At 40.4% G+C, this 26,224-nt stretch overlaps 2 protein-coding genes across 2 annotated transcripts in view; both read right to left on the bottom strand.

Moving 5' to 3' along the window:
- The window catches only part of LOC102491650 (aldo-keto reductase family 1 member C15), a gene marked incomplete in the record, with an annotated part of 17,904 nt that extends 9,537 nt beyond the window's left edge, over positions 1 to 8,367 (bottom strand). Inside the window, 3 exon segments of the mRNA XM_006141341.3 lie at positions 834 to 950; positions 2,377 to 2,544; positions 8,058 to 8,367. Of these exon segments, the coding sequence (XP_006141403.2) occupies positions 834 to 950; positions 2,377 to 2,544; positions 8,058 to 8,147 (375 nt within the window).
- A 5,154-nt stretch (positions 8,368 to 13,521) lies between these two features.
- Positions 13,522 to 25,654, bottom strand: LOC102468940 (isopentenyl-diphosphate delta-isomerase 2-like). Its single transcript, XM_027775346.1, has 5 exons — positions 25,553 to 25,654; positions 15,951 to 16,125; positions 15,307 to 15,399; positions 14,539 to 14,669; positions 13,522 to 13,900 (listed from the first exon to the last, which is right to left on the bottom strand). Exons 1-5 carry the CDS (start codon positions 25,652 to 25,654, stop codon positions 13,535 to 13,537), a joined length of 867 nt encoding a protein of 288 aa, XP_027631147.1. The 3' UTR covers positions 13,522 to 13,534.
- Positions 25,655 to 26,224: the final 570 nt, after the last annotated feature.

Raw genomic sequence — 26,224 nt, 5'->3', positions numbered from 1 at the left:
CTGACAGGAGGAGCATACACCCATGGTTATTAATCTGAGAGAGGCAGTGTGTGTGTGTGTGTGTGTGTGTGTGTGTGTGCGCGCGCGCGTGCGCGTGTACACACATGCATTAGGAAATATTTGAGGGAAATGAAGATCAGAATCATTTGAGAGATTGTAGCAAACAAATTCCACCCACTCACCTTCACTCTCCGCTCCCTATATCCCCCTTATCTTAACTAAGAATGAGGTCTTCTATCATTTGATTTTGCTTCATTTTCCGGGGACAGGCTGGTTTGAAGAATAGGATTTGTAAGGACTATTAATCAATGTGGTTTTGTTTCAGTGTATGATAACCCACTATGAGAGAGTGAAATATCATCAGCTGCCATGAGAAGTTGGACCAGCCACTCCCAGTGAGCTGTGCACCATGGACCAATTGCAATGAAAGATCCATATGGAATAAACCCTCCTCCTAAAGTGGTAGGGATTTCCCACAATATTTTTGCATTCTCTAGTAATGTAACGTTCTTGAGGCTGCTGATCCTCAAGGGTCCATGAGTAGGAGAATAATCATTTAGACTAGTGCTAGATATTCTGAGATAGAGGCTGTGACATCATTGAACCTCAGGCCCTCTGAAGCCTGGGGAATGTGAATAACAACAGTCTTGATTACGGGGTGACACAAGTGTCAAGGAGAATCATAAACAATTTAGCAAGTCTCTCTCACCCAAACCAACCTATTTCTGTGTCAGAGCAAGAATCCAGAAATCTAGCTGAACAGAGGGGCCAATAATGAGGTGGGGCTGTGTGTGAAACCATCTGGGGTATAACAAGGAAAATCAAAAGCTGACCTTCATAGCGACTGGCACATGGATAAGGAAGAGATCTACATAGTCCAGTTGAAGCTTCTTCAGTGATCTTTCCAGGGCAGGTTGAACCAATTCTGGTCGATGGAAGGTAGCCCAAAGCTGCAGTGATCAAAATAAATAAAAAGTAGCTTTGATTCCATATATTCAGGGGTCAAGACTAAATGTAGGGGCCAGTAGATGGCATAATAGCTACATCTCTGGACTCCCATGTAGTCAACCATGGTTCGAGTCCCAGACCCATGGGCTTAAAAACACATGCCGGGCGCATATGTGTGCATGTCCAAAATCCCTAGAGGACAATGGAGGAGAAGGGATTGCAGCATGGCCATCCCCCCTTGGGGGTGATTTCTCACTTTCTATCTCTCTCTCTGGCGAGAGCACACATCCTATAGCAAAAATCTCTCTCTAAAAGAAAACAAAACAGAAACAACTAAATGTAAAAGATTCAGAAGAAAGTAACAACCACTCTGACAGTCTAACGCTAAGGAGAGTTGGGGTCAAATATATGTTACTCAGAATAAATTATTGTTAGTGGGACACAGAGATTTATTTGAGTGACTACAACATAACAAAACTGTGGAAAAAAACTTTAGATGGAGTGAAAAAACAAGTTAGATGTTTCAAGTTTTGGAAGTGTCATCTTCTCAAGCTCTTAAGTGTCATCCTCTAAAATGAATGAGGAAATGGCAGTGGAGGGGGAATGGATTCTACTGTCCAATGTAATAAATTCCTAAAAACATTTCTACTGAGAGAACACATCTAAAACCAAGTTGTTTATATGAATGTAAGCATAGATGGCATTCTTTTGTAGAGACCTTAGCTGTCTTTACATTGGGAGCATGGATTTTACAGCTAAAATATTTTACAAATTTCAGTAAATTGAACATTGATTTTAGACAGTTTTTTCCAGTGTTAACCAGTGCAGTGGTGATTAGAGAGACTGGATCCCACATGGCTGACTGAATGGTCTGAGTCCCTTACTCTGTATCTTGAGAAATATGCCAGGCTTGGGGGGGGTACATATCCAATTCCCAAGAGAATGGAGGAAAAGGGATTACAGCACGGGCATTCACCCAAGAGTGGGGGTTTGTCACTTTCTCTCTCTCTCTCTCTCTTTCTCTTTCTGTCTGTAGTGAGCACACGCACACTATGACCAATCTTATAAAAAAAATTCCAGCTCCTTTTTCTGAGTAATATCTCAATCTCAGTTGATATTCTCTGGGACTATTTTCTAAATAAGTAAGAAGTAGACTCATTTGGTTTAGTAAAACAGCTAAAGAAGGTAAGTATTGTTATTCTCATTTTGTATATGAATAATGTCTGATGTTCAGAGACTTTGAGGAACTGTGTCTCGCCTTTAAGACATTTTAAAACAAAGCAAGCCTTTTCCATTTTATTTGTTTCTTTAATGGATCTCTGCACTATTAGGAAGTAAATGAATTATTCAAACTTAGACCATTTTTTTCCAAAATGTCATGTATGAACTGACAGTGGCCTGTGGTCACTCCACACACAGAATCTTCACCTTGGTGGTGTAGAAAATGTCCTTCCTCTTCACGGTACCATCAGCAATCTTCTCTCGAATGGCCTTTCCAACTTCCTCCTCATTTTGATATAAGTGTGCTGCATCGATGTGACGGTATCCTACGTCAATCGCCACTTTGGTAGACTCGAAAGCCTTGCTCTTAGGAATCTATAAAACAGCAACAAGAAGAGTTGATGATTTGTGTGACTCAAAGAGAAGTAGTTTATTTCCTCCATAGCATTTTCACCAGTTGTTTCTCCCAGCCCCCTGCACCCCTGAGTGATGGTGGTGATGTTGGTAACAGACCTGTACTCAGGGGACAGAGACTGAACTCCAACATAACTCCTGCATGCTTTTGATAATGATTTATCACCTAAAGGCTCATGTTCTGGAAGCCTCATCCCCAATGTAGTGACCTTGGAAGGTGGAAACAACTTTAAGTGGTGGGATCTAATGGGAGGGCACCATTCAATCGCCAAAGAGAGTTGGAGGTGTAGAAGAAGTAGGAAAGTTGTTGGGTTTTTCCTCCTTTATTTTCTATTTCTCCTTCTTCTTCTTCTTCTTCTTCTTCTTCTTCTTCTTCTTCTTCTTCTTCTTCTTCTTCTTCTTCCTATTCTTCCTATTCTTCCTCCTCCTCCTCTTCTTCTTCTTCATCATCATCTTTTATCTCTCTCTCTCTCTTTCTTCATGTGACTGTTGACCTGCCTGATTCTCTCAGCAATGTTATGACTCACAGCTGGAGACTGGCTAAAAGCTGGGCTTATTGCTTTGGACTTCAAGCTTTTTGAATTTTGAGCCAAGTAAGCCTCTATTTATTATAAATCACCCAGCCTATGGGGCCAGCAAGTGGCATAGTGGTTATGTCGTTGGATTTCCACATGACTGCCTGTGGTTTGAGTCTTACACCCAGTGGCTTGAGACTCACACTGGGCATATGTGCTTGTGAGATCCCAGGAGGGAGAAGAATGGAAGAGATACCAGGAGAAGAATGGAGAAGAGATTTATGGCATAGCTATCCATAAGGGGTACTAAGGGGTAATTTTTCATTTTCCCTCTCAGTGTCTCTGTCTCTCATCCCTCTCCCACCTACCAAGTGCATGAACCCTAAAGCAAAGAAAAATCATCCACCCTCAAGTATTTCTCTTTAACAACACAATAATCAACTAATACAGGAAATTAGCCCAGCAAGCATGTTGTGACATTTGAAGATGTGGAGGCATCTTTAGAACTGAGTGATAAGCAGAGGTTGGAAGAGTTTGGAAAAGCAGACTAAGTAAATACTAGATTCTGGTAAAGGCTCAGAACAGTGTAGAAATGAACTAAAACTTCCTTGAGATTGTTTAAGTAGCTGTGACTACAATGCTAATAGATTTAATAAACAATGAGGGCCATTCTGATCTGGCGTCAGATGGAAAAAAGGAAATTATTGGAAGCTAGAGGAAAGACCACCTTTGTTCTAAAACAATAAAGAATTTAATACTTTGTGTCCATGCCCAAGAACACTATAGAAGGCTGAATTTATGAATGGTGAGCTAGCTTCTTTGACAGAAGAGCTATCTAAACAATGAAGTGCTCAGACTGATGCCATTTAGTAAAACTCCATTTAGCAAAATACAGAAGAAAGGGGAGGCTGAGCAGCAAAATTTGAAAAAGTTGCAGACTTTTTGGTGTTGAGATCAAAAAAGAAAAAATGTGTTTGGTTGGGAATGATGAAAATGTGGTCAGGTAGTTGTGAAGTTCACTAGTACTGAGAGAGAACAAGATGCTAAAAATAAAGACAATGGGAAGAGTCAAATGGCATCTCTGAGATATTCAGGGCTGCCTCACCCATCATGAGACCAGAGAACTAAGAGAATGGTTTCCAGTAGAGGTTCTGGGGTGGATTCACTTCCCCGCACAGCCAGTAGCTCCCTGTATCCTGGCCAAATGCTGGGCTTATTGCTTCAGACTTCAAGCCTTTTGAATTTTGAGCCAAAGAAACCTCTATTTATTATAAATCACCTAGCCTATGGGACCAGCAGGTGGCATAGTGGTTATGTTGCTGGAGTTCCATGTGGCTCTGCTTTGAGCCTCAGACCCAGTGGCTTGATACTCACAATGGGCATGTGGACCTGTGAGATCCCAGGAATGGCTGACTATGGTTTGAGTCTCAGACCCAGCGACTTGATACTCACAATGGGCACGTGTACGTGTGAGATCCCAGGATAATGAGATGAAAAAATTGTATCTAGTTGTTCCTTTGTGGTTTTAGTCAGTCCTGGATGTGTCTTGAGCCATCATTCTGAAAGGCATAGGTTGTAGCCAAAACAGCTGCATCACTGTCCAGGTCCATATGGAGTCTATACATGGTGCTAATTCTCTAGTTGTACAGAAGGAAAAAGCCATGGAAGCATGGTAGCCTTCACTTAGATTTCAAAAGATTTCTCAAAAAGCTTGGGAAACCAGGCAGAGAACTGTCATGGGGTGGAGGCACAGGGAACCTTCACAAGGACATTACCATACAGAAATGTCAAGTCAGAGCAGAGAGAACCAAACAGGGTTATACCTAGTGGAGTCATAGGGGTGGTACTATCTTGGAGATCTCAAAATTTAGAGCCATTAGCAGCTTGTAACTGCCACCTGGAAAGCTACAGGTATTCAACTGAAAGGATGGGACATGACCAGCACAGCAATAAGTGGGGGAATACTCCTTGGGAGAGATGAGACATAAAATCAAAGGAGATTATCTTAACTTTTAAAATATAATGACTGTCCTTTAGGGTTATAGACTTGCTTGGGGGTAATCCCTCTTTCTTTTTGTGCAATGAAAATTTCTACTCTATGCCTGTGCCTAGTTGGGAAATGCCCAATGCATTTTCTTGATTTTGTAGTTCACAGATGGAAGGACTTTGCTGAGTCACAGATGGGACTTAGGTTTGGACTTTGGAGTTGATACAAGAACAAGTTTAGACTTTTAAGATGATTGAAATGGGGTGCTTCTATTTTATATTGAGAAAGACATGAACCTGGGAGTCCAAGGGCAGAATGCTATAATTTGGTTAATGTTTGTCCCCCAGATATTCATGTTCTGAAAGCTTAGTCCCCAATGTAATGGTTTTAGAATGTGATGAGACCTTAAGAGGTAGCTTCTAATGGGAGAGCATCCCCCAATTGCCCAGGAAAGTTGGATGGGCAAACAGAGGACCTGGGAAAGTCCTCTCTCTCTCTCTCTCTCTCTCTCTCTCTCCATATGGCTACTGCCCTGATTGTCCTCTTAGCTATGTTTTGACTTAGCACCAAAGGCTGAACAGATGCCAGGCTTATTCTTATAGGCTTTCCAGCTACCAGAATTGTGAGACATAAACCTGTATTACTTATAAATCACACAGCCTCAGAAATTTCAGCTTAGCGGCACAACAATGGACTAATCCACCTAATCCAATATTAATTAGTGAGGCTGGATTTACCATGCAATATGGAAAATCAAGACTCATTCAATAGGCATTAATTACAAGGAAATCACTAAGAGGAAAAACACATGTTGGCAGAAAACTCATAAGGTATGCAGAGAAAAGACAGGTGTGGGAGCCAGCAGGTGGCAAAATGGTTAAGGCACTGGACTTCCACATGATCGACTGTGGTTTGAGTTCTAGACTCAACAACTTGAATTTCATGCTGGGCGCATGTGCGTGTATGCCCAAAATTCTGAGAGAAGAATGGAGGAGAAAGGATTGAGGCATGGGTGTGGCATCCCACTGGGGTGATTTCTCACTTTCTCTCTTGCTGTCTCTCTCTGTGTCTCTGGATAGCCCCTCTTCCTTAACAAAAATCTCTCTTTTAAAAAAAAGCAAGAAAAGACAGGTGTGTGTGTGTGTGTGTATGTACATGCACACACATATACACATACAATATACATGTTTGCACATACATATATGCAGATACATACATGTGTACATGTGCACCTGTATACGTGTATCCATATGAACATACATGAACACACACGGACACACATTCATACATATACTCACACACCAGTATCTGGTTTTGGCTATCAGATGGAAATGAGTCCACACAACACCCATCCCTCCCAGTCTCCACCCCATTGGGCTCTTCAAGTCATTCATGAGGTTTTTAGCCTTCGTCCCCCAGGTGCTATCATTCAACATGTATGCAACAAGCATTTCCTGAATGCCTCCTGTATTTTTGGTATCCTGCTGGGGTACTTAGCAATGGGCAAAAGAAACATTTTTCTGCTCTCATGAGGCTTCTGAGAAGATGTAGAGGACCCCATTATTAAACAAGGAAACAAGTGTTAAATAAGTAAGCCAACAGAAATGTATTGCTAGAAATTTTTTTAAAAAAATGACTCTCATGGCCTGTAGCAAATGTAAAAGGCAAAGAGAGCATGGCGGAGAAAGTCATGCACATATTTGTCCATTTAGAGAGTGAAAGTTGGCATTAGCGATCTCTAATCTCAAATGATAAATGATTCAATGAGTGTCAAAATACTATGTTTGCCTGCTTCTTGGAAACAGACAAAGGAAGCATACACACTTGGGACATGCTTCTCATTCTTGAAATAATTCACAGTAAATCATTGCTAGGGTGGAGAGGGTCACAGTTAGAAAAAGAACTAAGTAGTGTGATAAGGAGGCTCCTATTATGCTTTGTCTCTTTTGTACTGTCTGAATTTTAAGCGCATGCATGTATTACATTTGTTTGTGTAAACAAGGGAATTATGGGGTGCTGTTGTTCTAGTTTCTATGGAACTCTTCTGTCTTTAAAAGCAGTAGCAAAAATTAGATGTAACATGTGTAAATTCATACTTTATGCCTAAGGTTCACCATAGATAAGATGGATGCTTAGGATATTGAAAACAAACTGGTCCCATCTGAAAACTATGATTTCTTGATATTTCTTGATATTTCATGTCATAGTTCTACCTAGAGTGAGCATGTTGGTCTCTGTCACTTTGGGGCAATCCCTCCCAAGCAACCCAAAGCTGTCCCTACCTCCTGCAGTGAACCTTGAGGAAGGATGACTCATGTATTTGGTGAGGAGCACAGTCCTGTCCCCACTGTGCTTTATGCCTCCTAAGTCTTCCTTTCTAAATTGTTCTTGGATAAATAGTTGCTTCTTATATGACAAAAGCTTTGGATAATTAAAATACTCCAGCAATTATTCTGGCCCGAACAAACTCACAGTAAAGCTGCTACCAAGTGGTTATGTTAGCTGCTATTTTCTCCTGTGCCTATTGCCCATCGGGAATTTTGAACCAAGTGGAAAGAGACCTGGCTGAGGCAATAGAGTGCAGAAAGAGCAGCCTGAGCTTAGGTTTTAAAGTGTTAGAAACAGCGGTAGCTAGAGTGCTTACGTGAGAGCTGTTGAGGAGTAACTGAGGTAATAATGCAAGTAAACTACATAACATATATGGTAAGCATTAGATAAAGAGAAAGTAACAATAAAAATGATGATCCACCCACAAAATTCCCAACCTCTGAGTCCCCAGGTCATCAGTTTTCCATCCTACTTAGTGCAGAAAAGGCCTCTGTGATCTGGAGAGAGGCAAGGTAGAGACAGTGAGCTGGGAGCCCAGGTAAGTCCTTCCAAACCACCCACTGTCCACAGGTGCAGACCGCCAGGCGGCCATTCCTCTAGAGCAATCAACAAGTGACCCTTCCATTCTTCTGGGGTCCACTTACCTCTTCAGGAGCATAAGTGCCAAATCCAAGCACTGGCATGAAGTGTCCATCATTCAGCTTCACGGAATGACTCTGGTTCAGATCCATCATCCTCCCCGGCCTAGCTAGTCCCACACTGTTGTTTCTTTCTTTTCTTTTGAAAGCTGAGTAGAAGACAAGGCTCTAGTGTCCTTTGTTTATACCAATCACGAGTTAGGCGGGGCTAAAATTATAGCTGCCAATGATTCCAAAATAAAGCTGGAATCAGTCCATTGCCTTCCTGTGATTCTGTTCTATCTCTGCAGGAACAGCGTGGAGAGATGTTTGCATTCTTAAGGAGTGTACATATTCTCTTGGTTCAAGTCTTAGACCCAGCGGCTTGAAAGCATACTGGGTGCTTGTGCATGTGTGGCCAAAATCCTGAGGGGAGAATGGAGGAGAAGGGATTGTGATGTGGCCATCTGTTTTGCAAGATTCTTTCTTCCTCTGAAAGGTAGATTGAACAAAGAGACAGGGAGCTGGAAAAAGATGTGAGGCGCTGATGTTGTGGCCTTTATTGGCTGAGCTTGGTGGGAGCTCACAGTGCTCCAGTAGCACTTGCAGAATGCCTTTTCCATCTTGGAGCTTGGAACATGCAAGGAGAATGCCCACAGAGCGTATTCCTCTTTCTTGGAGCTCACATTGCAGAGCTGAGCCCAGTTGAGCCAAGGCCGAGCCAAGTCAAGGCCATCGGGGCTGAGCTAGCTGAACCAAGGCAGAGCACAGCAGGGCTAGCTAACTAAGCAGTGCTAGCTGACTAGATGCTCCTTTCTCTCAAAGGGGCTGCAGACAATAGTGGCTCATCGCCAAAACCAAACCGTCCCACATGCACATGTGAGTTATGTGCAATGGTGTAAAACAGCAAAGTCATAATTACATAACAAGCGCGCAAGTGCAGTACAACTACAAACACATGTTGTTTACCCAGTGGCCTTCAAAAATGATAAGATAGGAGGAGAGGGAGCCAGACTACACCACCCTGACTCTATTTGCAATATCCCGACCTCCCATGGGGGTAATTTCTCATTTTCTCTCTTCTCTGGCTCTCCAGCGAGCACAGGCACCAAAAAGAAAAGAAAAAAAAAAAAAGGAAAGAAAGAAAAAAAATGTTGTGAATGTGACCTTTGTAACTGAATTATTGTACTAATATTTGAGTGACTGCTATACCTGGGAAAGAAAATGCTTTTTTTTAAAACTTTATTTATTACTATTATCATTATTATTTTCCAGTTTGATCAGAGAGAGAGAGAGAGAGAGAGAGAGAGAGAGGAAGTGAGAAAGCAAGCCACCAGGTCCAAGACTCAAACCGTGGTCGGCCATGTGGGAGTCCAGCGCCCCTATTCATCATGCCACCTGCCGGCCCCTAGAAAATGTTTTTTGTTATAGACAGGGCTCTCTTTTTCCTAGCTGGTTATCTACATTTGTGATTATTTGTGTCTTTTTGTTCTCATAAAAATCTACAGAATGTATGAAATTTCAGTTTGAAACTAATATTTAGGATTAGTTCTGAATTTTCGCTGCTAATTCTCTATCTTTACACAGCATAGTTGACAGGCCTGAGTTTTATTCCAGTCTCTTCCCAAAGGTGCTCACTTCATTTTTCTTGAGAAGGTACTGACTTAAAATCAAGGCAGTTTTTCTCAGTGTTGTAGAGATTTTTGTCATGTGAGAGAAGAGCTGTGTTTTAATTGCAATCTGAATCAGAAGCAGAGTCTTTAAAAATTCCAACCTTGGGGTCGGCCAATGGCTAAAGCAAAAATCTGTCTTAAAAAACTAACCTACACTCAACTTACCATTAACAAGTAACTAATTACCGCTGCCATCACAATGCTTATAGAAATAGTCTTTGGTACAGGCACAGTGGCACAGATGGGAGGATGTCGCTACTCATCCTGCAGAGGAGGCCCTGGTTCTGTTTTCAGCCCAACTTAGACTGAGTACGGTGGTGCACCTGTGGTCTTAGCATAGTGGAAGGCTAGGGCAGGAGAATTGCAATATGGTGAGACTATCATGAAGAGTCTCTCTCTTGAACTCACACACAAACACCCTCCCATACTCTCTCTTTCATTCTCTATATATAGTATTTCTCTTTCTTATTTTATATCTATATCTATAGCTATCAATCTATCTGTATACACACACACACACACACACACACACACACACACACATATATATAATTTCTAATGATAGCTGTAGGACCTCTGGGTCCTCGAGGTTAAAACAGCACTTTTATGCTCATTGAAAAATCCTAACGTAAATCATGAACGTAGAACTGCCTGCTTGGGATTTTTAAGAAGTGTGGTGGTTAGGGCATTGGACTCCCACATGACCAACCACAGTTTGCATTCCGGATCTGGCAGCTTGCTTTCTTACTTTCTCTCTCTCTCTGGTGAGTGCATGTGCCTTATAGCAAAACTTTAAAATAAAAATAAATAATTCTTAATAATTATATTTTTACCTTCCACCTCTACACTTAGAAAAAAGAAATCGATAATTGGGTTTGCGTTAGGTAGGGAATACATTTTGCCCGTACAGAGATGTTAAGTGTACAATGGCTCAAATATAAATTCACTTCTCTCTCAGGTGATAGTCAGGAGAGTTGAAAGTTCTATTTCATAGTACCCAGAATAATCTCTACATGTTTTTGTTTTGTTTTAATTTTAGGACTTTTATTTCTTTCTTTCTTTTTATTGTGAATGTGTCTATATGATCCCTCATAAAACAATGTAGAAAGATTTGCTCTTATACCTGAATTGAACTTTATTGTACCCCTCCTGTTTCTATAATCATTCTATTAGCTTATTTTGTTATATACCAATGCTTAAATTCATTGCAGGTACGTATGCATTTTTTAAAATTTCATCAAAATCCATACATGATGGAGAACAACATATTATATATTCTTAAGCACCTTGCTTTTATTTTTAACTTGAAAAAAGAGTGAGATTTCCTGTTCTTTTCCTGGCTTTCCTTTTTCACTATTAAAAAATATTCCATTCTGAGAATTTGTCATAGTTAATAATTGTTACCACTAATATAACTAACAGAAGGACGTTAACGCTGTTTCCAATCTTCTGCTATTACCAATATTGCATCATTTCATGCATATGTCGCTACACTTGAAGGATAAATTCATAAAAGCAGATTAATGGGTCTAAGGGGAAAACACAGTTATATTTTAAATAAACAAATATTGTAAATTGTCTTCACTAGGAATTGTGTCCTTTTGCACTCCTAGTTCTGAAATGAGATATTTCTTATTTCTCTACAGCCTGGACAGTGGAATATAAGTTTTTGTCAATCCAATGAGTAAAAAATACTGCCGAAGGTAATTTAATCTGTCTTTATCCTATTATAAATGAAATTAAATACCTCTTTACAGATTTTAGGGCCTTTTTTTGGTAAACTTCGTATACTAGGAGGTTGTCAAAAAGTTTATGAAAACATGCATTATGAAAAAAATGGTATGGGTTCCATTTCTTTTGGCACCAAAATAAACACATACCTTAATTCCATTTTTGTATAAACTTGTTGAAGATCCCTTACATGCAATCTTTGACCATTTTCAATTTGTTTGGTTGATGTTTTTATTTCTGTATGTTCATACATCGGCCAAAAGCTATTCACTACCAAAAAGTCTGCTCCTTTTCCTAGTTATTAGGTTTGTCTGATTTCCTTCTGTCTGTGATCATATCGCTAAGTAAATGATCCAAAGTAGGGTCTATTTGTATCAATTAGAGCTTGTTTTTTGCACAAGGTAAACCATATAATGGTGCTGTTTAGAACCACAAACATTATTAATGACCTGAGGATGAGTGCTTTTCCAAACAAGGATGAGATACATGTCAAATTGGCCCTTCTCAACCGAGTGTTAGAATGTTGTTGATACAAATATGGAGGTCTGAGATCAGACATAAAAGGTAAGGCATGATGGGATATTAAAGACATACAGATTCTTCTAGACAAGTTCAGTAAGGCAATTCTTTTGCGACAGGACAAGGACAAGAACAGAGAAGTCGTGCTGGAGCTGCAGTGCCAGAACTGATCTGTCGTAACCAGGTTAACTCCATCTTGAAATTCAACTCTGCGAATTCATCATTAATTTGTTTTTGAGAGATCTTAGGGCATGTGTGCTCTCCCAAGAGATAGAGACAGAGAGACAGAAAGTGAGAAATAATCTCTTAAGGGGATGACCAAAAAATCCCTTCTCCTCCATTCTCCCATTGAGATTTTTGGCACTCATGAACAAGTGCCCAGAGTGAGTCTCAAGCCACTGTGTGGGTCTGGGACTCGAACCCTGGTTGACTATATAAGAATCAAGTGACATTACCATTATGCCATCTGCTTACCCCAACTCTGTGAATTCATTATTGAAATCTTGACCCCTAAGACTGCAGCCCAGGGAATCCTGTCAAAGAAACATTAGGTAGTTTCTATTGGAGTTGTATTTATTTTTAGGAAAGTGTTGAAATAAAAATAGTTTTATTAGTCCAGATTTATTTAGAAAAAAATCAATAAATTAAAACAAGTATTTCTTAAACTTTCTATTTATTCAAAAATTGCAAGTTAACCTTTTTATTGTAAGAAATATGTATTACAGATGTGAAATAGACACTAAACATTTTAATAAATGTCACTATGATAATGTTTTAATAAAAAGATTCACCTCTTACTTTAAAACTAGTATTTGCTTTAAACAATGCATGTATATATTTTGTGTTATGAGTCAGTACTATCTAATGTAAAAACAAACCAGGAAGCAACTGTAATTATTTTGTTTAACTCATTGTATAGAAAGTAGTTCTAGAAGGTTTATCAACCAAATGAAAACATCCATCTATTCTTTGTGTATGTCACGAACATGCAACATATGTCTCTAAAGGGAAAAATTTTCCAAGGATAGAGATCATGAGAAGTAATGATCTTTTTTTTTTTTTTTGAGAGGTTTTTGCTATAGGGCGCGTGTGCTCGCCAGACAGACAGAGAGAGACATAGAGACAGAAAGCGAGAAATCAGCCCCCAGGGGGGATGGCCACGCCGCAATCCTTTCTCCTCCATTCTCCTCTCGGGATCTTGGGCACGCATGCACACGCGCCCGGCGTGAGTTTCAAGCCACCGGGTCCGGGATGCGAACTGTGGTCGACTACATGGGAGTCCAGCAACATAACCATTATCCTAACTGCTGGTCCCGAGAAGTAATGATCTTCATTGAGACACACAGAAGTTCCTGCACCTAGGTGGGCAGGAGCAGAGAGAGAGAGAGAGAGAAGCACCAGAGGAAAGTTTTAGGAAAAAAATATTTTCTATGGATGACAGCTGAAAAATTTTGAGAGAGGGAGGAAAAGGACGGGCACCTAGGTAAAACTGTGCAGTCGATCCTCAAGTCAAATGAAAGGGAAGAAAGGATGTCCCTACTCAGTGTCTACAATGGCTCCTTCATCAATATGCATGTCTCTTCAACCACAGGCTTGGGAGGCCCCATTTGGAACATTGTTTTCCCACATCTTTTCACTGTTGTATATCTTGTCAGGCTCCACGAATGGAGAGACATCCTGCAAATGATCCCACCACTTGAACAGACGCTCTGCAATATCCCCCAACCATGGAGTGACCTTCTCCTGCCCCTGGGCCCCTCTGTCCAAGAGCTCCTTCAGCTCCTCACGGTTCAGATAGCAGTAACTCTTGACCTCCCTGGGATCTGGGTTCATTGTGAAGTTTTTCCTCACCAACAGAAGGTAACCAATTTCATGTTCTCCCCAGATGTCATCTGAAGGATTGTTGTGGTACATTCGGCTCATACAAATTATATCCTTTGTGGAAATCTGTGAGAAAGTTGATCCAATGGTAATTCAAACACAAAGAAAATACCTGGACAGTATGAGTCAGATTCACTTGGAAAACATACAATATGCCCACCCTGTGCCACATACTCATTTTGCACAGGAAGATTGAAATAAAGAAAACACCATTTTTGTCTTTGAGCATTTCATTTTGTTTGCTCTGAATGCGATGAGCCACATGGACACAGCGACACGCAAGAAGTAGCGAATCAAATGATGGGCATTCTTCTGTCAGGCATGTACCCTCTGGTTTGTAACAGATCTCTTACTTTATAAATAGCTTGTTAAGGAATTTTTGTCCATAGATTCTCTGTGAATCAACCTTTCATCTGTCTTCCAAGAAGGCTGTAAGCATGATTCCCACCTACTCATTGTCACTTATTTAGGGACAACAATCTCCAAATCCTTAATTCTCATCCATTTTTATGTGATAAAGATAACATACAACTGAAAGCCAATTCAGTTTAAAGACCCCAAAGCTTTCTTTTCTAGAGCTTAGATTGGATCCCAGAATGAGAATAATTAGTAATCTTTTATAAGAAGACTATGTGTGTGTGTGTGTGTGTGTGTGTGTGTGTATACAACAAAAAACTGTAAGGTAAGAGGTATTCTTTGAGTACCTGGTCCTGGGAAATTCCTAGTTCATCCTGCAGACGCCTCAGGGCTGCCCTCCTTATTCCGAGGGCATCTTTTTCTTCCAGTTCTTCTGGAATGCTCAGTGGGTGACCAGAACAGGAATCAGAAAAATGCCCTGGAAAAGATGTGCAATGCTTATTGGGAGTTTGTTTTCACTAAATAAGATCATTTCCTACATAGGTATGGTTTAGTGTATTTATTCTGAGTTAACACCTCCTCATCCCCTTCATCTTTTCAATTCTTGGTCAAATATTATTCACATTGATCTAAGTTCCTTTGAATTATGCAGTATTTGGTTGTCACCAAACCTGTATTTCTAAGACAAATGGATCTCACCTATTCTCTGACAAAATTTCAGTTGTAAAATGGTGGATATTTAGCTGCAGATTATGTAGTGGTTATGTCGCTGGACTCACACATGGCCACCTGTTGTTCAACTCTCAGACTACATGGTGGCTAGAAAATCATGCCAGGCATGCATGTGTGTGTCCAAGATACAAGGAGGTGAATGGAGGAGAAGGGATTGTGGCATGGCCATCCCTCCTGGAGTGTGATTTCTCACTTTCCCTCTCTCTTTTCCTGTCTGTCTCTCCAGCGAGCTCACATGCCACATGATAAAGTCCTCTTCAATTAACATCTTTAATTTTCTGTTGGTGCTTTGGATGGATTTGCTAATTACTTATCCCTCGAAGTATCCCCAAAACACAAGTCAGAAGTTTATAGACCCTTAGGTTCCAACTGAGCAAACTCACCAGGAAAAGTGTATTTAGTATCTGATCTTTGCTGAACAAAGAGCTGGTCTTTCATATTGAAAAGGGCAACGCTGAAGCCTCGGTGTAACAGCCCTGCAAAATGGAGGTGCTCTAGTTAGCAAAGGACTATTCAGCATGAAGTCTGTGGAATCATCCCTTCCACCCCTCTCCTCTCCTCCAGCTAAGGCTCTACCAATAAGTGTATGATGGTGTTGAACGCACTACTACTTAGAACCTGTTACAGCAACACACTGAGGTCAGCACTCTCATTTCCCACTGATTTGTAAAGAGGAAAACAAGAGAGCATGGAAATGAGGAACCCACACCAGACCATCAGGTTCAGGATTTAGAACAGCTGCGGTTGGTATTCCCACAGACCTGGGTTGGGCAGACAGAGGACCTGGTGGCACAAAGTGACTTCTGAGACTCTAAAATTTGTTGTGACATTTGATGCTCCAAACAGGCTCACATAAAATGGTGAACATTTCCTGAATGTCTTCCAAATGTCCACAAAGGCAGCAGCAGCACGGGTGTGAAATGCCTTGCTCCAAGCACATTTTCTCAAATTCTTCCTCAGAGTATTTGCCTAATTCCAAGAACAATTTAGGGAACAGATTCTGAACAGAGAACTCCTCCCACCTTACCCTTCTCAATGTTCTCCTTCAGGTGGCAGTTCCTCTTCGTTTCAGCTCCTATGACCTGGTCGTTTCCGTCAACAATGATGCACATCTCCTCTAAACGTGCTTTCTGGAACTCATCAAGGTGAGTCATGCTTTCCTGGGACAAACCTATAGACACAGAGAAGTTGAGGAAAGGACACTGTCACTTATTTTCTCCTTCAATAAAAAATTGAAAGAGAACAACATAGAGCCAATTCTTTTCCTCCACAACAATGGAAGTCACACAAAATAAAAGCATTGCAATGATATCGAGGTGGATGAATGTTTTATAATTTGTCACTTGGCTATAATGGAAACTTAAACTAGGTCCACATTTCTGATTTTTATTGTTCCACAGGGTTTTTGAAATTGTTGTTTGGTAAGAATGATCTCCACAGAAATGAAGCATGAAGATAAAACAGAGCTTATGAATTCAACAATTACTACCAGTATCTGGGTTTATTATTATTATCATCATTATTTTATTCTTTTAATGTTAACCTTGCTTTGTCCTAAGAAAAATTTTAAGCAATATGTCCGTATTAGAGAAATCTAAAGAGTCCAATGATCCCCAATAACTCAGCTCCTGTAGAAGCCATTCATCTTACAGAAACAGACAGAAGAGAACAAGTTATAGAAAACTAAATATAGTAGTGATAGAAAAGGCATAGCACACCATGAGAGAGTAATGGGAGGAGTGGAAGCACACACTCACCTCCTCTGAAGATGAGAGTCCGTGCAACAGCGTTGTTTGTGACGCCTGCAGTGGAGATGCACAGGCCCAGCCTGTCCCATATATGTCTCCATGTGTGGGTGTGGAAATCTGATTATGTGTGTGTTCATATTTTTTTGAGTGAGGATGTTTCCAAATTTGGCTGGTTGAGACACACCTACCAAGGATAGTACTAAGTGGTACAGTTGCAGTTTTATCTTGGGTTACATATATTTAATCTTCAGTATAGCTGATCTATTACATCTCTAGGGCTTATGAATACTACCATAGAACTGTCAGAGAAGAAGAATGTCCTAGATTGCATTAAAAACAAACAAACAAACAAACACCCATACTGTTCAAAAGAGACACATTTCAAAATGTCACAGAAATATTGACCATAAAGAAACAAAACAGACAAGACAAAAGACACTCCTGTAATATGCTAATAACAAAGCAACTGTGTTACTATAAATGTCAGCTAAAATAATATCAAAAGCATTAAGCTTGATAGAATATAGTAATTTATTAAATAAGAATTTAATGCAACCTAATTAATAGATGAGATGGAGTTTAAATCCTTTAGTTATATGTGTAGATAGAAGAAATAAAGAAATCTAAAATTATAGTGGGTGCTTTGTCATATCAAGTATAATCATAAGATCAAATGGAAAACATAATGCTATAGATAATTCAAAACACAATGAACACAATTAATAATCTATGTACAACAAAACGCTTGGAAGTTTTCTAAAAAAAGTTTTAATAAGTTCCCCAAATGGTTATTAAATGGTGTAGTCACACACTCCATTGGGGAACATTTGGGGAAAAAAAAAAAAGTGCAGGGGTCAGCTCAAATGGAAAACATAATGCTATAGATAATTCAAAACACAATGAACACAATTAATAATCTATGTACAACAAAACGCTTGGAAGTTTTCTAAAAAAAGTTTTAATAAGTTCCCCAAATGGTTATTAAATGGTGTAGTCACACACTCCATTGGGGAACATTTGGGGAAAAAAAAAAAAGGGCAGGGGTCAGCAGGTGGCATGGTAGTTAAGGCAGCTGGACTCACACATGGTTGATTCCAGTTTGAGTTCGGACCTTGTGGCTTGAAAATCACATGGGTGCATGCACATGAGTGCCCAAAATCCCAGGAAGAGATCGGAAAAGAAGGGGTAGTGGCATGGCCATTTCCCCAGGGGATGATTTCTCTTTCCTTCTCACTGTCTCTACCCATCTCTCTCTGACAACCACACATGCCCTATTGCAAAAACCTTAAAAAAAAAAAAAAAGGTCAATGTTTTAGGAATTATTCATAAAGTTTTAATTGTGGTATTAGATAAAATTTAGAGTCCATGGAATGAAGTAAAACCTACCACCCTCACTATTGTCTCATAAGGTGAATGTGGCCTCTAGATGTCTGAGGGAGGAAACTGAGGCACTTTTTGAGATCACTAATGCTTCTTCATTATTTGTCATTTTATTTATTTCATGGGGGGGGTTGTACAGGATGTGTGCACTCACCAGAGAGAGACACAGAGAGAGAGAGAGAAAGTGAGAAATTACTACCAGAGGGAAATGGCCATACCCCAATGCCTTCTCCGTTTTCCTCTCGAGATTTTGGACACACACACACATACACACATATATGCTGGCATATTTTCCCAAGCCACCAAGTTTGGGACTCAAACTGTGCACTGGGCCACGTGGGATCCACTTACCTTAACCATCACACCATCTGCCAGGCCTCGTTATTTGTTACTTTAATATCACTCAATATGTAGTCAATCTTCAGAATCCACTGGGACTAACGCTCTCTGGGGTGACTCCGCAACTCCCATGGATTCTGAGCACTCCTGTTTAGGCGCACCATGCAGGGGTGGAGGAGGTATAAAGAGAAAATGACTGACTTCGATGGTTGTCATGGACAAGATAAAACCAGGTTAAAACAAACATAAAAGACAAGATGATCTCAAATTGGATTCAACCCAACAGACAGAAATTATTCCTGTCACGGGAAGTCCAGAGAAGAGATAGGTTCTGAGTGCTATCAGCTGAAGGTCCAGAACTTCTGCCATCATCTTCTGACTCTCCCTCTTCTATGTGCTGATGTTACCTTCTGTCTTGGTAAAGAAGGCCATAGCAATTTTATTATTTTTATTTATTTATTTTTCATTGCCAGAGAGACACAGCAAGGGAGAAGGAGAAAGCACCCTGTAATGGGTCATGGTAATGCTGCAATCCCTTTGCCTCCATTTCTCCATCCTGTTGGGATTCGGTGCATGCATGCATGCATGTGCCATGTGGTTTTCAAGCTGCCAATGCCAGAACTAGAACCATAATTGGCCATGAGGGATCCAGCTCTCTTAACCACTAGGCCACAGGGTTGGGCCTTGCAGCAGTTTTAGACCTCACAACCCAATAAAAATATCCAGTGGAAGAAGAGTGGCTACTTATTTTAAAATTTCCCGCTGGGACCAGCAGATGGTATAATGGTTACATCACTGGACTCCCATGTAGTTGACTGAAGTTCAAGACCAGGACTGATGGCTTAAAACTCACACAGGGTGCGTATGCATGCGTATCCAAAATCCCTAAAGGAGAATGGAGGAGAAGGGATTTCAGCATAGCCATCCTTCCCGGGGAGTAATTTCTCGCTTTCTGTCTCTCTTTTTCTCTCTGTCTCTCCAGTGAATGCACACGTCATTTGGCAAAATTCTCTCCACCAAAAAAAGAGAAAAAATAAAAAAGAAGTCTCCCTCTTAGAAGTGGGGAAACCTTTCCTAGAAACTGCCAGTATAGTCCCTCCAGTCTCTCATATGTAGTATTGGCTAAGAATGGGTTACAATCTTCCCTCCACAGTGACCACAGGTAAGGTAAATGGATTTAACACAAATGACCTAAATGGATCACTTGGGAAGTATGTTGAGAAGTATGTTTATTTGTAATTGTGTTGCTAAACAGAAATGCCTGTTATTTGGTGACTTATGAAGACTAGAAGTTTATTGGGAAAACATTTCTGGCAGTTGGAAAGTCCAAAGGGGTATGATCAGCATCAATCCAGCCTCCAGGGCTGCATCACAATATCACTAACAGAAGCAAAGAGAAGAGTGGGCATGCAGAGAAACAGAGGGCATAGAATTTCCCACTTCCTCTGTTCATCCCTCCCTAAACCCCAGCCTGCGAAAGGTGTCCTTCCATTAGGCCCCAACTCTTAAAGTTATAACCAACTTTCAAAGCCATTACTCTGGGGACCAAGCATCAAGAACAGGCAATGTGGAGTGTCAAACTCTTATCCAAACAATAGCATTGTTCCCCTGGTCCCCAAAGCTCACGTCTTTCTCACATATGGTATGCAAGCATCCTGTTTCAATAGCCTTCAATAGCCTCCAATAGCACCAGCCCAAAAGTCTAGGTCTAAATTCCACCTAGCTATGAGCCTCTAAAAATCAAGAAAATACACCAGCTACTTCTCAGATATATGGGTTAAACAGGCATAGTGGAGAGATTCTCATTTCATAAGAAGAAAGGAGTCACAAGACCCCACATGAGTTCAATGTTTGCTGAACCAATTTTCTGTATCAGACTTGACAGAGAAATACCTAGACTAAATGACTTCTAATAAATAAGGTTTATTTGGTTCCTAATTCTGGTAGTTGGAAAGTCCAAAGACATGGGACCAGCACAGAATGGCTGAGAAAAGATTGAAGGGCAGGTGTACTGAGAGAGCAAGCGGACTTTTCCATTTTCTCGATTTATCTCTCCCATACAATAAACTGATTGCATGGTGCCCTCCCATTAAGCCCCACCACTTAAAGGTGTTATCGCCTCCCAAAGTTGTTATACTACGGACCAAGCTTCTAGAACTTGAACCTTTGGGGGATAAATTGTTATTCAACCATAGCAAGGAGGCAACCATCTTGACTACTAAAATCATAGTGAGAAAAATGATGATTTTCTTTAAAGTAGAGGCATCCATACTTTAGAACTCCTTGGAAAGCTTTAAATATAATTATCCCTAGGCTTCACTGTAGATGACATAAATAAGATTCTCTGGGATGGGTTCTCAACTTTAGATGAAAGGATCCTCATAAATGAAAGCACAGTAATTTGTTCTGGTTGTAGATGCTCTGTCCATATGGATACAAAGACAGATTGCGAAGAAAATGACAGCTGGTTTTACCCAGCTGCAAAGATGTTAGTATAAGAAATGTAATAAGTGGAATCTGATAAATTTCCATTTAATTTGTTACTTAGCCTAATGCGAAAATGCAAACTGGATGGAGACTAAAAGAATGAAAGGAGGAAAGAAGGGAGACTCAGTGACTACAACTCTTTTTTTTTTTTTTTGGAGAGGTTTTTGCTATAGGGCGCGTGCGCTCGCCAGACAGACAGAGAGAGACATAGAGACAGAAAGCGAGAAATCACCCCCCAGGGGGGATGGTCACGCCGCAATCCCTTCTCCTCCATTCTCCTCTCGGGATCTTGGGCACGCACGCACACGCGCCCGGCGTGAGTTTTAAGCCACCGGGTCCGGGACACGAACCGCGGTCGACTACGTGGGAGTGCAGCGACATAGCCATTACGCTAACTGCTGGTTCCCAGTGACTACAACTCTTGATGAACCCATGGGAAGTGGAAACTACAGAGTAAGAGGACTGTTTAGTAAGGAATGTGCTAGAGTTCCAGCTTCACAGATGAAAGGTGGACGGAGTCAACAGGAGTAAATACCTGTGGTCTAGGTACAAGTAGAAACTTAGGATTTGGGAATGTAAAAAATGAAAAAGTGAGTTGTCTGCATGAAGAAGAAACGATGATGTCTCCATAATTTGGGAAGAAATTATAAACTAAGAGAATGAAGAGAGTGTATCAATAAGTAAGTCAAATAATGGGGTCAAGGTGATATTAGTCTTAAAGGATCAGGTTTTTATTCACGTGGTTTACCACTTAAGCTATTTCTGTATCTGAGATGAAAATCTTGAGTTTCACTATTTAGGGCCTGATGATGTAATTATTTCTGTTAGAAATATCAAGAAACTATGGACCAGCCCTGTAGTTTGACTCCCAATCTCAGTGGTTTGAAAAACATGCTAGGCACATTTGTATGCATGCCCCAAATTTCAAAAAGATGGAAAATGATTGCAGCATACCCATGCCCTAAATGAGGGTTCTTTCTACTTCTCTTTTCTCGGTCTCACTTTCTCTCTGTCTCTGGTGTGAGTACATATGCCCTCTGGCACGTGGAATAAAAGCAAGAAAGAAAGAAAGAGAAAGAAAGAAAGAAGAAAGAAAGAAAGAAAGAAAGAAAGAAAGAAAGAAAGAAAGAAGGAAAAAGAAATACTACGAAATTAAGTATTAGTTGCCTAAATTAATCCCAAAGTTACTTTAATAGGCTGAATCATGGCCTCCAAATACTTCCATACCCTATTCTCAGAAACCTGTGTATACGTTACCTCGCATGGAAAATTGGGATTCAAACGTATTTAAGTTCAGAATCATAACATAGAAAGGTTTTCCTGGATTATCTGGGTAGGCCTAATTAATCACAAAGTCCTTATCATTGGGAGCCAGGATGGTCAGAGATTTAAAGATACTATGCAGCTGATTGTGAAAATGAAGGAAGGGACCACGAGCTAAGGAATGATTCCTGATAGAAGTTTGAAAAGAAGAAGAAATAAAATTTTTTTGGTCGGGCTCCCAATAAAAAGAAAGACTTTTGAACTCATTTGTTTTAGGCCATTGAACCTGATTTTGGACTTTTGATCTCAAGAATTGTAAGAAAATCAATCTGTGTTGGGTGAAGTCACGAAAGTTGTGGTAATGTGTTACCACAGCAAGGGGAAACTAATATACACATGACTCAAGCAATTCTCATCCCCCTCCTGCATAATCATTTTTTCTCTCTGCTAGATTGGTCCTAAAAGAATACAGGTGTGGTGTTATTGCTACCATCACAAAAAGTCTTCACTTGATATTAGTTTATTTTTCAATGGACACCCAATTGTTTGATTTTCTTTCTAGACAATTCATTGAAAACTAACTACTGTTCTATCTAATTCTCCTCCTTTCATGATTTTTTAACCTGGTTTAACCAAGCTCTTGCCTCAATCTCACTTTCAAAAACTGTTCTTGACAATTAAACTGTTCTTTTTTTTTTTTTTTTGGAGAGGTTTTCGCTATAGGGTGCGTGCACTTGCCAGACAGACAGAGAGACATAGAGACAGAAAGCGAGAAATCACCCCCCAGGGAGGATGGTCATGCCACAATCCCTTCTCCTCCATTCTCCTTTTGGGATCTTGGGCGTGAGTTTTAAGCCACCGGGTCCGGGACACGAACCGTGGTCGACTACGTGGGAGTCCAGCAACATAGCCATTACGCTAACTGCTGGTTCCCACAATTAAACTGTTCTTGACCAATTTTTTAAAAAGATTTTTTTTTAATTTAACTTTCTTTCTTTCTCTTTCTTTCTTCCTTTCTATTTTAATTTGTCTAGAGAGAGAGAGAGAGAGAGAGAGAGAGAGAGAGAGAGAGAGAGATGGAAAGTGAGAAAGGAAGCTGCCAGGTCTGGGACTGGAACTGCAGTCAGGCATGTGGGAGTCTAGCACCCTTAACCACCACGCCACCTGCCAGCCCCATCAACTGACAATTTTTTTTTTTCTTTTTTGAATTGGTTTTGCTATAGGGTGCGTGTGCTCGCCAGACAGACAGAGAGAGAGAGAGAGACAGAAAGTGAGAAATCGCCCCCTGGTGGGGGGGGATGGCCATGCCGCAATCCCTTCTCCTCCGTTCTCCTCCCAGGATCTTGGGCACGCACGCACAGGCGCCCAGTGTGAGTTTTAAGTCACCGGGTCCGAGACGCAAACTGCGGTCGACTACATGGGAGTCCAGCGACATAGCCATTACGCTAACTTCTGGTCCCTCAACTGACAAATATAATGATGAATTTTCAGTCCTTGTCTTACTTTTCCTCAATTGTAGTAGTATTTGACTCTTTTCTACTTAGAATAGTTCTTCATTTGAGTTCTAGAATAAAGAGATCTTCCACTTTTCCTCCTGCCTCACTAGTCACTCTTTCTTAGTCTCTGTTGCAGAATAATTTTTCTTCTCTTTTTTTTTAATTCATGTATTTTCTTATTTTGGGGGGTTGGGACAGAGAGAAACAGATAGTAGTATTTGACTCTTTTCTACTTAGAATAGTTCTTCATTTGAGTTCTAGAATAAAGAGATCTTCCACTTTTCCTCCTGCCTCACTAGTCACTCTTTCTTAGTCTCTGTTGCAGAATAATTTTTCTTCTCTTTTTTTTTAATTCATGTATTTTCTTATTTTGGGGGGTTGGGAAAGAGAGAAACAGAGGTACACACACACACACACACACACACACACACACACACACACAGATACATTCAACAGATGCCTTCTTTCTATTGTAATCTATGGCCAGTTTCAGAAGGCTCAGATGAAAGGTATGTGTGCATGCACCCAGCCACCGAAGACATAGTAGAATATGACAACGCTTTCTCTATGTGCATCCAGGTTCATTACCACTGCACAACCACCTGGACCTGGTTGCCTTTAACTTGAAAAAAATAAAAACAAAAACAAACTCCTAATTAAAAATGCCCATGTCTCAATTATTCTCTGTCTACATTCACTCTCTCATCAAATCTAATCTTTGATCCTCAAATTTCATGGTTTTAAGTGGCAACTGTATACTGACAAGTCCATAACACATACATATTTTGCTTGCACCTTTCAACTACCTACATGGCATCTCGAACAGATGTCTAAAATGAAACTCAGAATCTTCCTACAATAACCTGCTGCTCACAAGTCTCCTTTGCTGCAAATGGCAATTCCTTTCTTCCAGTTGTGTCACCTAGTTTCTAGAGTCAAATGTGTCCTTTTTTCCCCCTCACATTCTCAAATATGTTAGGAAGCATTGTTGACTGTACTAATATATGTCCATAGTTTGACAGCTGTTGGCCATCGTCACTGCTCATACTGTGACCCAAGACATCATTTTCCATTTGAAGTTTTGTACAGAGCTCTAAGAGAGAAATTATCTTTCTTATCCCCTGTATTTTCTTCTCCACATAGCATCCAGAATAATATATTTTTTTAAGGTTTTTGCTCTAGGGTGTGTGCTCTTGCCAGAGAGAGAGAAAGACAATGAGAGGGAAAAGGAGAAATCACCTCGCTCCCTCCCCACCCAGGAGGGATCACCATGCTGCAATCCCTTCTCCTTCATTCTCTTCCCAAGATTTTGGGCATGCACACACTTGTGCCTGGCACAATTTCCAAGGCATTGAGTCCAGGACTTGAACTACAGTTGACCGTGTGGGAGTACAGTGCCTTAACCACCACACCACTTGCTGGCCTCAAGAGTAACCCTTTCTAAACATGTCAGCTCATGTGGCTGTTCTGCTCAGATCTTAGTTTTCTACTTCTCTTAGAATAATGTTCTTTCAAAATTCTGCATAATGTAGTCTCCCATTGCAACACTGGATCTTATCTTCAGCCACCGTCTTCCTTGCCCACTAACTACCCACCTTAGCGTAATTGCTATTATTTAAATATTGCAGGAACACTTTTTCTTCACAGCCTCAGCATTTTCTGTTCTGTGTGCCAGGAATACTCTTATCCATATAGTGCACATAAATTCTTACTCAAAGGCTCCCTTCTCAGTGAAATATTTTCCGATCATTCTATTTAAAATAAAACACCTAATACTCTAACTGCCTCCACCATCGCCTGCTCTCCTTCTGTGTTCATCCACATCTCTGTCAAGAATCATGAAAGATCAAAGATTTTAACCTTCCATGCATGTAATTATGAAATTTCTGGATCAGGGAAGAAGGATAATTTACTACTTGTGAGGATAGTTCTAAACCAAAGTAATGGTATTTTTGTGCTGGCTCCTTGAGCTCCAATTTCCAGATGGTGAAGTCAAGGAAGCAATGATACTTGCCCATCCAATGAGTTAAGTTATAGGAAGAAAAACTTGGGGTTTAATGTACCCAAATGGTATATTTTAGGCAGTGAGCATGGCTGCCCTCTGACTAGAAGGAGATATTTTCTATCACTGAGCAGTAAATATGACTTTGATATTTTTAGCAGAGGGGTAGTTATTATCTCTACATGCCCAGGTATTTGTTACACAGACTTCTTTTTTTTAAAAAAAAGATTTATTTTATTTTATTTATTATTATTATTTTAAACTTGACCGGAGAAAAGAGAAAAAGGGAAAGTGAGAAAGCAAATTGCCAGGTCCAGGACTTGAACTGTAGTTGGCCATGTGGAAGTCCAGTACCTTAACTACTATGCTACCTGCTGGTCCCACACAGACTTCTTGAAGAACTTGTGTCAAAGGAAAGGTCTTTGCCCCTGGTCATCGAGTGTGCAGAAATGTGAGACACTGTGCAGAAAACCTTCCAACAACATTTAACTTGTAATCTTATTTCTTTCATTCATGTCTACTTCCTCCACTATTCTTTGATCTCAGACATCTAAAAATATTTATTTAATTCTACTTTGCCTATTTT

Source organism: Tupaia chinensis, unplaced genomic scaffold, assembly GCF_000334495.1.
Source record: "Tupaia chinensis unplaced genomic scaffold, TupChi_1.0 Scaffold000052_1, whole genome shotgun sequence".
Taxonomy (NCBI): Eukaryota; Metazoa; Chordata; class Mammalia; order Scandentia; family Tupaiidae; genus Tupaia; species Tupaia belangeri.
This window is presented reverse-complemented; position numbering and strand designations above follow the sequence as displayed.

Coding starts and splice junctions, on each gene's coding strand:
- LOC102468940 (XM_027775346.1), bottom strand. CDS start 25,654: ATGGGCAAGTATCATTGCTTCCTTGACTTCACCATCTGGAAATTGGAG. Junction 15,400..15,950: donor GAAGGAGAACATTGAGAAGG/GTAAGGTGGGAG, acceptor TCCATTTTGCAG/GGCTGTTACACCGAGGCTTC. Junction 13,901..14,538: donor TAGGAATTTCCCAGGACCAG/GTACTCAAAGAA, acceptor ACTTTCTCACAG/ATTTCCACAAAGGATATAAT.